Source organism: Cryptomeria japonica, chromosome 2, assembly GCF_030272615.1.
Source record: "Cryptomeria japonica chromosome 2, Sugi_1.0, whole genome shotgun sequence".
Lineage (NCBI taxonomy): Eukaryota > Viridiplantae > Streptophyta > Pinopsida > Cupressales > Cupressaceae > Cryptomeria > Cryptomeria japonica.
This window is the reverse complement of record NC_081406.1, coordinates 573,435,787-573,451,922: the sequence shown is the minus strand read 5'-3', so window position 1 is coordinate 573,451,922 and position 16,136 is coordinate 573,435,787. Positions and strand designations below refer to the sequence as shown.

The 16,136-nt window shown below is 34.7% G+C and overlaps 1 protein-coding gene across 1 annotated transcript; it reads left to right on the top strand.

Annotated features, from left to right (window-relative positions):
• The first annotated feature begins 2,637 nt into the window (after positions 1-2,637).
• Positions 2,638-3,267, top strand: LOC131866404 (uncharacterized). Its single transcript, XM_059215454.1, has one exon. The coding sequence runs from the start codon at positions 2,638-2,640 to the stop codon at positions 3,265-3,267; it is 630 nt and encodes a 209-aa protein (XP_059071437.1).
• Positions 3,268-16,136: the final 12,869 nt, after the last annotated feature.

The window sequence follows — 16,136 nt, the reverse complement described above, 5'->3', positions numbered from 1 at the left end:
ATCTTTGTATGTCTGAATTAATGATACACCATCAATCAGACTGAATGCATTAAATAATAATAGAGGGATGCAAGTACAATGGGTATGTGAGTACCGCTTGATGTTATTTGGACATTTGCATGTGTGGGGTTTTGATAGATGGGAAGGCAGCAAGTCTACAAAATCAAAACAGGTCACCTTGGTCGGATGATGTAAAATTAATAATTATGCATTTTTAGATTGCAGATCAAACCAGGCATACTGATATGATGTTCAGGCATACTGATATGATGTTCATGGATAACCATTGAGATGAATCTGATATGAGATGTTCGGAGTGCAAATATTTTGATTTTATGTAGTTCTCTCCTAGTTGGCATTAACTGGTATGACGTCTCGGATGAATTGAATTAAAATATCTGAGCACTTGCCGTTTCCTAATTAATTATTTAGATATTACGCTTTGCAAGCTGTTTCAAATTAAAAATAAACAATGCTGTTGCATTCAGATGATTCTGTTTTGAGATGTTTGGAGTTGGTACTAATAAGATTTTAATTTTATGTATGCTTAGTTTTTAACAGATTTTGTGTTTGTGTTGATACTAATAAGCTGTTACCAAACTTTCAAGTTATACTCCATGTTTGGGTATTTGGGAGCAAAAAATTTATTATGAGTCATCGTTAATGGCTTGTTTTCATTGCCAAGATACCAAGGATAAGTTGCATGTTCAATCCAAAAGGATCTTTCCTCTTCCTGATCATTGGAAGTCGAAGGTTAGTTTTGAAGGAAATGATTTGGGCTCTACAGTTGCAAGCCTCACAGGAAAATCTAAGAGGTCTTCCCTAATTAACAAGCAAAACCCTTCAGTTCTTGATTCTATTTTTGTCATTTTTGCAGGATTTGGACCTACTTGTGGTGGATATTAAGGATGAAAGTAATCCAGATGCTTCTCATCTCGTTGAGACTGGTTCTTCAAAGAATTATAAGATGGCCTGATTGGGTTAGACTTTTTGGCTTCAGAGCTCTTTGGAGAGTTTTGGTTTTAAACCTCCTTGATTGTGTTGGTTGTCTCTTTGTTGTTATGCTATAGATTGTGTTGGCTGTCTCTTTGTTGTAGTGTTGCTGTTTGGTTTGCTGGGCCTTTTTTGTCTTAAGGCTAGTTTTTTGTGGGCCCTCGTGGTTTTGGGGCCCCTTTTTAAGTTGAAAACATACCTTGTAATATATCTCATCTAAGTAAAGCACTAAGTGAATTCTTAAAACTGAAATATGCATATATATGTGTGTTTGTGTTTATACTACTTAATCTGATAAAATTTTGTGCTCTCCTGTCATTTGTGTTGTGAGCAGACCACCGTTAGAATTTTTTGCTTCAGAGCTTTTTGGAGAGTTTTGGTTTCAAACCTTCTTGTTTGTGTTGGTTGTCTCTTTGTTGTAGTGTTGCTGTTTGGTTTGCTGGGCCTTTTTCGTCTTAAAGGCTAGTTTTTTTTGTGGGTCCTCGTGGTTTTGGGGCCCTTTTAAGTTGAAAACACACCTTGTAATATATCTCATCTGCACTAATTGATTTCTTAAAACTGTAATATGCATATATATGTGTTTGTGTTCATGCCACTTAATCTGATAAAATTTTATGTTCTCCTGTCATTTGTGTTGTGAGCAGACCACCGTGCAAAGCCCAAAATATCATATTTGAAAAAATGACTTAAAATTTGACGATAAGGATGGATGAGAATGTACAGCCGTAGGTTCAAATTTGAAAGAATATGTCAGTGATAAAATTTTTAAATACATAATTTTAAATTTTGTGATTAGAGGATATTAGCGATCATAAGTAAAGGTATTTTTTTTAATTTATCAATGGATTGTATTAAAATCATTTTAATTTATCAATAAATTGTATTAAAATCATTTTAATTTATCAATGAATTGTGTTAAAATGATTTGAATGAAAACGGAAAAATATCAAAGTGAGGATGCATTTTGCACTTGAAAACTGAAAAATTAAGAATTTTAATTTAAACATTGCAAATATAAAATGATGGCATTCATTTTAATTATAGCCGCTATATCCAAGCAAAGAATACAATATTTTTTTTGTCGGTAATATTGAAATTTTATTAATATTTAAAGTTGAAAATTTACAAACTAGCTTTCAGTATTTTAAAACATGATCTTACCAGAAACATGGTAATGGCGATCAAGAAATTTCTAGGGTTATGCAAGAATCTTGGCAGGTTTGGAAACTATGGCGGGCAAAGTTTTACAAGCAGAAATATCTTTGGAAGACAAAAGGAATGGAAGGCAAAATCAACTTTCAGAGCCCTCGTAGATCGTTTCACAATAGGGGTGGTCAGCCGCTGTGGAGGCCCATCTTTTCTAGCACTATGGAGGAAGCGAAACAGGACAGTAGGAGAGTTTTTTGCAAAGGAATGGAAACCCAAAGACCAGACGACTACTAAGGAAACTAAAAAAGGTATGTAATACATTAACTCATGACAGAGTTACGACACTTTCCTTAGATTCTCAAGCCTCGAACGAGTTAGTATCTCGTTTAAGAGAGAATGCTTTCTTTTTTAAATGGGCGAGGGATTGGTCGGCTTTTGGCCGTATAAGGCAATGGTCCTTCTGAAAATTGGAAATTTCCCTGTGAAATCAAGACCATGTCGAATGGTTATTACATGGTCATTGGGGAGGACGGAAAATTCAAAAATTGGGTTCTGAATGATGACCCTTTCTTCATGGGAGGAAGAGGGATGTTTATTAAAGAATGGGAGCCAAACTTCGACCCTCTGAAAGCATCTATTGAAGAGATTCCAATTTGGCTCAAGCTATATAATCTCCTAAGGAAGTACTGGGATTTGGATACTCTTCAAAAAATTGGGAACAAGTTAGGGGTTTTTATTAATGCAGACGAAGCCATTGAGGAAAAAGATTTTAGTATGTACGCAAGAATTTGTATTGGCTGGAAGCCCAATTCTCCATTGCCGAATACCTTAGAGATTAGAACTAATGTAGGGTTATGGATCCAAAAAATAGAGGTGGAGGAGTTTATGGAGCATTGTCGAGTTTGTAAAGGGAAGGACACACAGAAGGGCAATGTATGGTACAAAAAGAAAAAATGCACAGAATCAGAAGAGTTGAACAAAATAGTAATTGCGTGTGACCTAGTGCTAATTGTAGGGGTGAACATTCTAGAGGAAATGAGCAAAGATAGGGGCAAAACGCAGATTTTGGATGGAATGGAAAGCATTGCAGATCTAAATTTTAATCTAGATGTGATCACTTACTAAACTTTTACAATGAAAAATATAAGATAATTCTCATTACATAGGGAACCATGAAGAGGACATACTCAAAGATATACATGAATCATCGATTAAGTGTAGAGAGAGAGCAACCTTGATTCGAAATGACAACCAACGGATCAGTGGCTATGAGGTAGAGGACGAGTCAGTATGGGATGATTTAGAAGAAGATGAATTGTGGGGTTTTGAAGATGATTTGGCTATAAGAGAAGTGAGAACAATATCACAATCCCCATTGAGATTAGAGACTTGTAGGGTAGGAGAAAAGCGTGCAAGAGGAAGGAAGTCTAAATGAGTGAAGCTAGAGGTGGTTGGGTGTGCAACGGGCCGGAAAAAAAAACTTTTTAGCAAGAAGGGGAACCCCCTTCTCGAGGGCCAATGAAGATGTTTACTTGGAATGTTAGTGGCTGCAATGCTCATGATGTTTACTTGGAATGTTAGTGGCTGCAATGCTCCTGATAAGAAACAACTGGTCAAGAGATGCCTTGACCTATCGCAAGTAGATGTCATGATGTGGCAAGAAACAAAATTAGGGAAAGAGGAATCGAGCAACTATTTTTAACAATAGGGGAAGATGGAATAGTGTAATGGTGGAAGCCACAAGGGCAACATGGGGTTTATTTATGGTATGGAACTCAAACACAATGTGTGTGACAAGTGAACAACTGGTAGGTTGCTAAGATCTCATCTTTAATGGATGGTAATGAATGGGTGTTGATCAATTTTTATGGCCCAACTAAGCTTAGTGATAAAGAGAACTGTTGGAACCAAGTTTTTGAAGTGATTCAACATCATGAACAATTAGTGATCATTGTAGGGGGTGATTTCATTGCTATCTTAAAATCTTCAGATAAAAGAGGACGACAAATAGATATTGAGGGTGTCAATAATGAATTCAAGAACTTCATTTTGAAATGTGGATTGTTGGAAATTTCTCCCAAAAATGGAACTTTTACTTGGACCAATAAAAGAGGAGGATTGACACATTGTGAAAAAATTAGATAGGTTCTTTGTTGCTAGTCCTTGGGCAGAGAGGTCTTTAATTTTTGAGACAAATATTGTTCCATTTACGAGATCATATCACTTCCCTGTTTCATTGATAACTCAAAGAGACTTGGTTCCCATTCGATGTCCCTTCAAATTTGAAAAAATGTGGCTTAGAGACCCAATGATCAGAGATTTGATTCACAAATGGTGGAAGGAAGCTCCAAAAGTATTAGGGAAACACACCTATCATTTTATCAAGAGATTGAAATTTGTCAGGCAAAATTTGAAAGGATGGAATAGAGTTAGTTTCAAAAGCATATTTGAAAAAAAGTTGCAAGTGGAAGCAAGATTGGAAGCTCTTCAAAATAAAATAATTCAGTCAAGCATGGAGAGAGGGGATCATTCTAAGGGGAAAGTCTATAATACCAAGTATGCAAAAATTTTAGCTAGAGAATTTTTTTTTGGAAACAAAAATCAAGAGAGTGCTGGCTTAAGGAAGGAGATAGAAATACAAGGTTTTTTTAACAAAGGATGAGGATATTAGTAAGGAAGTGGTTCAGTTAAGTATTTCAAAGAGCTTTTATTAGAAGCACATTCAAAAGATTCCAATCTCGTTGCAGAAATGCTTGGAGAGATACAAGCTAGCATATCAGAGCAACAAAATAGGGCTCTCTACATTCCAGTCACTATGGAAGAAGTGAAGACATCAATTTTTTCAATGAGTGACGATAAGGCATTGGGGCCATACGGATTTCTAGCATCGTTTTACCAAACTTTTTGGGAGATTATTTCAAAAGATGTATGAAAGTGGTGGAAGAACCAAGAAAAGAAACTTATATTGCAAGAGATTTAAACAACACATTTAAGCAACATCCTTTGAAGATTTTAGGCCAATATCCTTATGTAACACATTGTACAAGGTAATTCCTAAAATTATTGTAAACAAATTGAAAGGAGTAATTGCTAATATCTTCTATGAAGAATAGAGCGGGTTTGGCCCTCAAAGATCCATTGTAGAATGAATAATAATAGCTCATGAAGCCATTCATACTATCAAGAGGGCCAAAGTAGATAGAATGGTTATTAAACTAGATATAAGGAAGGCCCATGACAAAGTGGACAAGAATTTCTTATTATCAGTCTTGAGAATTTTGGTTTCAGTGAGGAGTGGGTTGCTTGGATAAGGAGTTGCATCATTACTCCAAAGTTCTCCATTCTCATTAATGGCACCCCTCAAGATTTTTTCTAGACAAATAGAGGGTTGAGACATGGTGATCCTCTTTCCCCGTATTTATTAATTCTAATGGTCGAAGTTTTGGGGAGATTCATCAAGAAACAGAGAAGAGAAGGAAAATGGAAGGGAATTTGTATAGCACCCGATATGGAAAACACTACACATCAACAATTTGCTGATGATACAATCCTATTCGGAGAATCATCATTAAGGGAAGCAAGGTGTATTAAACAAGCTTTGGATAAATATTGTTTGGTTTTTGGGCAAAAGTTTAATTGTCATAAATTAGAAGTATATTTCTTTAACACAAACATTAGTAAGCAGAGAGAAATTGCAAGAATTTTGGAAATCAAAGCAGGACTAAATCCGAGAAGATTTTTTGTTTTCAGGAGGGAACAAATTACCTTTGTGGAATAAACTTGATGATATTTGTTTGAACAAGATGGAGGGATGGAAAAGTAGGTGGCTAATGGCTGCAGGTAAAATTTTAATGCTTAAAACAATAATATTAACTATTCTTATTTATTATATGTTGCGTTTTAAAATACTAGGTAAAGTGGTTAGAATCACAAGCCAAAAAATGCTTAAAATCTTTTGGAATGACAATAATGAACAAGACAAGATCCCACTTCTAGCATGAGAGGCAATATGTAAGTCAAAAAAAGCAGGGGGGTTGGCCTCAGAAATTGGCATTTATTGAATGAAGCTATGGGCGCTAAATTAGTTTGGAATATTTACTCAAAACCAAATCAAAAGTGGATGCAGATCGTAAGGAAAAAATATTTTGATAATGATAGAAAGGATCGGATTTTGACTATCCAAAATCCTCCCAATGGATTTGTGATATGGAACTTTATTATTTCGTGCATGCATGTAATCACATACCACATTTCTTGGTAGATTGGTAATGGAAAAAATGACGACTTTTGGATGGACTTGTGGGAAGGGTACAAGAAAGTGGGTGAAGATTAGGAGTGGGAGTTGGTAAAGAGAGTGTCAATTGACAAATGGGGGAGTAAAGTGTGCAACTATGTAGTATTTCCTACAAAGGAGGGAGAGATGCAATGGAAGTAGAAATGGAACGAGACTAGCGAACTAAACTTGTCATCTCAGCATGAGCAATTATTCAAAAAATTACTAGATAGCAGGAGAATTATCTTTACCAAGGGTGAAGAGATTTTTTGGTGTGGGGTAAAAATTGGGAAATATTCAGTAAAATCGGGGTACCAAGTTCTAGAATAAGATGGGGAAGGAGCAAAATGGCCTCACAAACTTATGTGGAACAAGCACTATCTCCCCAAGGTAGGATCTTTTGCATGACTTGCAATAAGAGTAAGAATTTTATTAGGGAGCATGGATCGTTTATATTTAGTATGTGCAAAGAATCATAGGAGACATTAGATCATTTACTTTTGCATTGTAAGTTTTCAATGGAGTGTTGGCGTTTTGTGATGACAAGACTTGGATGACAAACTCCTATTCCAACAAAATTAGTTGGTGTAAGATTTGTTTACTCTTGTATTTGGTTTATTGTACCTTCACTTGCGATTTGAGAAATTTGGAAATAATGAAATAGGAGAATGTTTCAAGGAAGGAGGAGCCAATGAGCCACTTCCTCACATGGCTAGAATTAGCAATCTCAAAAGTTGTCAATGCTGCAACCTCTCAACAAAGTTTTCAAAAATATCCAATGACGATGGTAGACAAGTTGATTCAAGCTCAATGGCCTTTGTTGAACTTTAGGCCCGTTTAGGGGCAGTTAAGGGTTGATCCTTCTAGTTTGCAGAAGAAGAAGGTGAGATGGGAAAAGCCGAATCAAGGATGGGTAAAGATAAATTTTGACGATGCCTCTAAAGGAAATCCTGGAGTATCTGGGGTTGGATGTGTGACCTAGAATGAATATGGAGTGATTCTAGCGACTAGAGCCAAAAGAATCAAGAATGGAACCAATAATGAGGCCGAAACCCATGTGGCATTGCTTGCTATTAAACTAGCAAGACGCCTTGGCTTATTTATATTACATCTAGAAGGCGACTTATAGTTAATTGTAAATGCTATGGCTTCAAGTGAAGCTCAAAATTGGAAGATTAATAGATACATCTGACTGATTTGAACCTCTTAGAACAATTCCAAGATTTTAAATTGTTCCAAATTCTAAGAGAGGGAAATGTACTTGCAGATAGAGCTTTGAATTGGGGGTGTGGACTTGACAGGGTGGATGAAATTCGATGGTGGGATAAGAAAGATAAATATCCCTTTCCCAATTGATGAGGACACTGGTAGTGAGAATGAAGTGATGGACGAGGGTACGTAAGGAAAAGTCTTTCATCGACGTGAAATAGCATAGTAAGAAGCCACCTATGCAGATTGACAAACTGGCTTCAACACCATCGGTCTTAGATGCCTCAACCTAGGGAGCAACACATTAATCAAATCAAGATGGAAGGCTTAAAGTGGTCCAAATCCATTCCAAACTCATAATCGAAGGAGTAAGGAAGGAGACAAAGGGAATATCAAAGCTTTAGAGGGAAAGAGAATAGTAGAGGGCGCAAACAAAATAGAGATGGAGGCCACTTTTTCTTTAGGGGCTGCCAAGCAACATGAAGCATTCAAAGGGGTTGTAACAAAGGAGCGAATGAAGCACATTTTCAAGATCGATGACCCTCGTTTCTTTTGCACGGTAGACATGATGCTGGGTGCGAAATACATGAAATCTTCTTTTAGATTTCGAACAAATGTGGACGTGGCCTCTATTTTATTGGCCCGATGTATGGAGTTTGACACAAAAAGAATGTAAAATGGATTATGAGAGAATGTGCCAGAGAGGATTGGAAAGATAGTCTCAATACTTTTTTAGCAATGGAAAGACTAGGAGAAGGATTTGTTACTATGGGCGGAGAATGGATGCATGTGGCTAAGTTTGAGCCACCTTTGAGACATTTTCTAATGTGGGGAGCTGATGATGATCACAAAGCAAGAAGAACCAAAGCACATGATGGATGGAGGCATATTAAGGTCTAGAAAGTGTTTGCAAAATTTTAAGTTTTAAGTGGATTAGGTGAGTAGGAATAGGGGAATGGATGATCAAGTATGTAAGGGATATGTTAAGTAGATATGTAACTATTTTAGCAATTAATACAATATATAACTTATATTGATTAAAAAAGTTAAAAGTTAACAATTTTTTTTACATTGCCAACAAAATTGATTGGTTTGTATTAAAAAAAGACCAGTGTCATCCCCAAAATACCATTTGCCATGAAACCCTAGCCCCCATACCCACTTTCAGACAAACCCCCATCACCAATTACATTAAAAAAGTCACATTTACACTACCCTAAAAAACAAATATCAAAATTACAAAATTGACAAAATTACAACCATTAAACCAGACAACTTCAAACCCCATCATCCCCCATAAGGCCATTCATCCAGTGGTCTTTCAAAGAGAATTTACCTCATATCGGCCACTACTCCTTAACTTCTCCACTTCTCGTTCCCACCACCTACTTTCCACATCTTTGCCTGCCCCCCACCTCCATTTCTTTTGCATCTAAAAACTACATTAGTAATTTCCACCCCATTGCCAATTTTTCTTACCTCAAATGTGGAGATTATTTGCTTGGCAATCACTACAAATTAATTCAAATGCCATTCATTTAATTGCCCTTTTTTAATGACATTAATAATAAGTAGTGAGTCCCTTTCAAGATGAATTCTTGAAAATCCCAATTTCTTCCCCGCTTTGAGAGCTTTGATGGATGCTTGAGTTTCAACTTTGTTATTCGTTCTTTCTGATAATTTGCTAGCTCCAAAGGCCAAAATGTTTCCCTTCTAATCTCACACCACCCACCTAGCACCCGAAGGGCCAAGGTTGTAATGCCAGCCACGAAACCCTAGAGAAACTAACACATATTCTAGAAAAGTAGAGATAATATTTTTTTAAAAGTAACAATCAACACATTGAATTACATTATGAATCCCATATACAAATTATACATGAACATAAATGAAACTAAAGTACATAGGTGAAATAATCATATAAACAGATAAACATTCTTAACAACCTTATATCTTTCCCTAGGGTATCATAACGTCATTACTAATTTACAACATCAAATAAGATAATTTACAACATCCATCAATAATCAATGACTATATAACAATATATCTATTTAATGACAAATCATCAAATGGTCCTAGGCTAACAATACCGATGTCCACATCTCCTAATCAATATTACATAAGTCATCATTATGTTACATATTTCATGTACAAGTATCTTGTTACAACATACATTATCTATTGCAAAAAGGAAATCATGATCTGCAACTGCTCCATAGTACAAGAAAACTGCTGAAAGAAGGATAATCCATTACAACCATGAACATCCAATGCAGAAAAAATATCCCAATGGAAGAAAGACATCAACCACCCGATCATGTTGAACCAAAAGGAACCACCCCTTGTGCTTGGAGAATGATATAAGGCCCCACACACACTAAGCTTAGACTGACACCTAACTCCCATGAAACACAACAAAATATCTTAAATAGAGACTGATGCCAAAGACTTCCATGAAACAAAAAGCTAAAACCAAGGACGCATATATAGGGGAAAGTGTCATCGCATGTCATCATCAAGGTTATCCTAACAGTGTCTCTAGATTCTGGTGCCAAGTGACACCCATGCAAAACCAACTCAACCTCTCGTGAAGACAAGGGAGTACAGTCATGCCAACAAGGCCTTCCCAATCTCATCCTGAGCCTGTACTAGCACTCTAGGCCATGAGTGGGGAACCAAAATATATTATTATCTTATTAATGTGAATACTATCGAATCCCAATTAAGGTTATCACTTATTTAAAAACTTCCATCGAGATCTCCTAGCAGCCACACACAGGCCTTGACACTCACTTGGAAACCACTTCCCCTAATATGTTCCTACGATCTAAGGATAAATACAAATCATAAATATAACTCATAACCATCTATAATGCATAATCCAATGGTCCCCATATTACAAACTGAACCATTACAATAAGCTGATTTTCCAAGCATAATATAATTCCAAGAGAGCATATCTTATGCAACATCAAGAGTATCATAAAAATACATCAAAAGTCCAATTAATCAAATTTGGAAAATCATCACTAAGAAACACAAATCCGAAATCAAGTCTCTAGCCTGACTTAAACTAGCAAAATTCATAAAATTATCGAAACAAATCAAAATTACCAAGAACACCAGATTAGCACATATGACTATTGTTTCAACACATTTACCTATTAACTCAATGCTTTTACAAATTTGTTTAGCCCTTATGATAATTATCTCAACGCTTTCATAACATAGATTAGCGCATTTGAAATATCAAATAGTGTTTATAATACACAGTTTAGCACTTTTACTGAACGGTCTAGCACATATGCTAAGTAAAATAGCACATATGTAAAGAGAAATAACACATACGAAACAAAAGTAGATTTCAAAGGGAAATGAAATAAAATTCATAAATAAAGTTCAGGAAAACTCAAAATGAGATTTGTCTTACTCAAATTAATTCGAAAATATACGCCTATCAATCATATAACAAAATAACAATCTCAAGAAAGAGAATATTTCTACGGGGATAAATCCATGACAACCTCAGAAAGCCAAAATTTTGATACTTCAATAACTAGATTACAAACCACAAAAAACACAGAATTCAAAATACAAACAATGGAAACTTAATACAATTTCCCTATACAAGCATGGGAATGTAACACAAATAATTAAAACACAATAAGAACCCCAAATTCCCATATATATAGTAATTGGAAATTCTAATTATAGTAATATTAATAACAATAATATACCAATTTCTCCCCAAATAACCAGAAGGCAATTTTCAGGCACAAAGTAAACAATATTTCCTTTTCGTAAATCAAAGATATAAAAGTAAATACAAAGGCAAGAAAACCTCCAACCTGGAAATTAGAAGAAAGTTCTGAATTTGAAGAAAGTTGAAGCACAACCCAAATCTAGAAAACGTCAACGCAAACCACAACAACAGAGAAAACTCATGAAAATGTAATCCACAATGAACAATTTCATAGAAAAATTCTTTGAAAACCAAAGCAATTCCTTTTTTGAATAACCCAAAATCACCAAAAATATTTCTCCAGAAAAAATATCACACCCTTCTCCAAAATTTAGCCAATGCAATAATAATGCAAAAATCCTCTAAAAACTCTTCAAAAAGCCCAAATAAAACATAAACCAATAATGATGCAAAGAACCAAAGGAAAATTATGATGTCCTAACTCAACAAATAAGAACAGGTTGCAAGTTACCAAGACATGTCCCTTGACTCAACTCATTTGCCCCTCACTTGACATCTCAACCCTTAGCCGATTAACACCAAACTTGACACAAGTTCACCAACTAACCATGGAAACAAGGGGTAGGAATCTAGCATGCTTATATATGTCAAGAACAAGTCCCAAATGCAAAGGTGTGACCCAAAAATACTTCCTTATGAGGGTTGTCTTGTATTGGCTCATACACCCTACTAGCCCTACTCAAAGAGTTTTTTTCTAGTAACTCACAAACCACTGATCGCATAAACAAAAATTAAACCTTTTCAGATACCCTTTTTAGAGTTACGCAATATATGTCAAAATAATTATAGGTTTTTTTGGAACATAGGGCTTAATTATTGACTGGTAATTATGTCCTAAGGCCTAATTAGAGCAACAACACGTGTATTTTGGCCATAAATTTCAAATAAGGATTGATACCACAAAAAGGAAACTTGATTTAGATACCCATTTGGGCTTTATGAAACATATGTAAAAAAGGGATAGGGTTTATTTGGAAGGTATGCCTAAAAATGGACTTGTCCTAGTCCCAAATAGGCCTAATTAGGTCACTTTACAAAGGAAGTACCTCAAAAACTTATTCAAACAACAAAAAAATGGATCCAAAACTTGTATTCTGTCTCCAAACCATCAATTACACCAATTTTAAGTGCCCAAACATTTATATTTGTCTCAAAACCACTTCAACCCTCACTTCCATGCTTACTTGGCCTAACACATGAAGATGTTAGGCATTCATTGCTCCAAAGATGCATCCAACCTTGACCCCTACAAAAATGAAGAAAAAATCATTTGTACAAGACCTATCCCTACCATTCCACTAATTTTGATTAATATCCCTCAGTGGAATGGATATATTTTTATATTTCTTTGATCAAACCCTTAGAAGTAGGGTTTCAAGACAGATTTCAGAAAAAAATGCCCACCAGATGCACAAAAGTCAACCAAAACTCACAAAATCAGTCTTGAATAAAAGGTAGTTTGTAGATATTTACAAAAATTCCAACCTCACATTCTAATATGCCCGGATAGAGAAGTTATGATCAAAATAGCAGCAAATTTTCACGAAAATTGTAGAGAAAACTTTCAAATTTTATTGATTTCTTCCTCCAATCACCACATACAATGCCAACAACCCCACCTCGAAAAAAATGGGGGTATTTAAACTCATCAAGACCCAAACCAACATATCCCAACTAATTTTTGAAAAGGGGTAACTGTTGGAAAAACAACTTTAATTAAAAGATGTAAAAGTTGCTTAAGCAACTTTTCCATCTTTTTGATATATTTTTTGATCTACTCAACATATGAACCTAGAACTTCACAAATGCCTTAAAAAATAATTCAAATAGACCCTATCACACTTATTATACCATTTCCACTCATGTGGATACGTTTGATTAAGTTTGACCAACTTTGACCCAACAGAACCCTATAGGCATACATGATTCCAATGGTACCGATGACCTTACAAATTGATTTGAAGTGATTACAAATATTTGGAATTGATCACAAATGGTCCTTAGGACCTTATTACACCTTGACACAACACAAAAACCAAAGTCCATCACAAAAGCCTTCATGAGGCATGACAATGACTAGGTTGCTCTGACACCAAATAATAATAATAATAATAATAATCTTGCATGCATAAAACCCAAATAGAAATTTTAATGCAAGCATAAAGCTCACTCCACTTCCACCTTCAAAAACACAAGGTAAAATAATTAAAAATAATAAATACTAAATAAAATTCCCAATTTGCTAATAAAATAAAATAAAAGAATAAATAATTGATTAATAATTAAATATAAAAGCTCAGAATAAAATATTCAATTAAATTCCCAATTAAATATAAAAAGATTTAATAAAATAATTCCAATAAAATAATTTATTTAATAATATTAAACTCACAATAAATATTATTTGTTATTTACACATTATAACCTATAACATTATTAATTAATTACTGCAATAAAATTAACCCAACATTATATCATTTTGCGTTTTCAACATGCCATTGGGATTAGAGACATGCCCAAACTTGTGAAGCCAGGTGGAGTTGATGTCTAGTACTTGCAATCCTGCAAAACACCAAACGTCTATGCACAACATATATATATATATATATATATATATATATATATATATATATATATATATATATATATATATATATATATATATATATATATATATATATATATCTGTGTGTGTGTGTGTGTGTACACACACACACACACACTGGTGGAAAGAGAATCACAACGTCACACCCCACTCACAATGAGTGGTATGATATCGTCCCTTCTGATGTGACAATTTTATAGTCCTATTTTCTAAGGATTTATTACGTTGTTTATGACGATACTTTAGACTTTGATATTGTGATGGCACTATTTACTATGCTATTTCCTTAGAAATTATTACCTTTTGGGCTTAAGTTTAACTTTGAAACAATTCATGATACTAATGCATATGCTATGTAATTATCTATTAAATGTGCATGTGTTGAAAAGAATGTTGTTTCAAGATGATTTGGGAAATGTGGTTGTTTGTATGTGCTAACGTGTTTTGTAGGTCTGTACTAAGAAAGTGGTGTTATGATGAAGCTTGCAACAAGGAGTAGGACTCTTACCAGCTGGCCGGTTGTTGAAGAAGTCAAGGAGTAACCAACGTAGAGGAGCTTTATCTACTTAATGCTGCAACTACCTTTTTAACTAGTCATGTACAATCAATTGAGTCTATTTAGGGGCATGTTGTGCTATATCTCCGTTGAGGAAGTCCTATCTGACTTGTCTAAGCGCATGCATGAGCTTTCTTTTCCTCTTTTCATGCTTTCAATAAATGGCGCCCTCCTTATGTTGTAGAGCTGGTTGCTGAGTTAGCTAGGATTAGTTGGTAGTTTTCTTTCTATAAATAATGATTTAGATGATCTCTTGAGAGGGGGAATTGTGATGTTGTAATTTTACTTTCAACTTTGAAATATAGTTTAAGAGCATGCTGTCATAACTTGTGTACTTCTGTTTTGATGAATAAATGATATTTCGAGTTTTCAACACTTGTGTTAATCTTGGAAGTTTCACTCAAGCGGGCCCACTTGGTGAGAACTCTATTCAGTTAGCTTAGTTGTTATTCTTCATTTAGTAGTTAGTACCATTTCAACAGTTGACTGTACCCGCAACCACATAACTCTGTCATGTGTCTGTTTCTGCAGCCAAAGCGGGCATAGTAGTTTCCTGTCTATTTGTTTGAAATTTCATTCCCGTAGTTTGTGTTAGTTTAAGATTTGCATGTTCATATTAGTTGTTAATCTAAGTTTAGTTTCCTTCATTAGTTATTTACAACACTTCAATTCCAGCATCATTCTTTTCTTAAGTTATGATGGTCATAACAAAGTCTTAGTGCACATACAGTGCTGACCCATTTCAAGTTCACATCCCTAGGTTGATAAGTTAAATGAACCTTCATAATGAGTCTGATAGCTACTTAGTATAGATGTGTAATCTCTGAGTTATAGCTTTAAGGGCTTAGTTATTGAACCAGTAAAGGAGGCCAACACCTTCCAGGCCCACAAATACAATACACCATAATAAAGACACATCATCAATAATCACATCATACCCAATATAATCATGAAGTAATGTTAACATATAATATGATAACATCATAAGTAAACATAAACCACTGAATATGCATAATATCCAACCACAAATCCCAACATAGTCTAGAGTATATCATCATCCACATAAAACATAATGTATCCTCTGTCAACATGAAATAACCGTCATCCACTAGTATCATCAAAACATTAATAAAACCATAAACAACTACTAAGAGTATCATAAATGTATCTAAACAAGTCCATAAATGTATATTAGTGCATCAAAAGAAAAGTGTATCAAGGAGGGACACTAAAAACTTTGCCTTATGAAGCACCATCAAAATTAATTTTGATCCACCCTTTTGGTAGTCTATATCATTCCACCTTCCTTTCATTCTCCATTCCCGGATTAACTCGAGTAGGCCCATTAACAGGCCAAAGAATACAATATTATTAACAATATTACAAATATTAAAATTATAGTTGCTACAACCAAATGAATGCTATATTATGTCTTTTTATTTAGTTAGGTTTATATTTGGGTGGATTCAAGAGCCACTAAAAAGAGCATCAATAACTTAATGCAAAAGAATGCGAAAGATGCAAATTCATTATAATTTCTCGTAACGTTAGACATTAAAAGTCTACTTATCAATAAATGAATCAA

What these genes read in the sequence shown, in the direction of transcription:
- LOC131866404 (XM_059215454.1), top strand. Translation starts at nt 2,638, where the DNA reads ATGTCGAATGGTTATTACATGGTCATTGGGGAGGACGGAAAATTCAAA.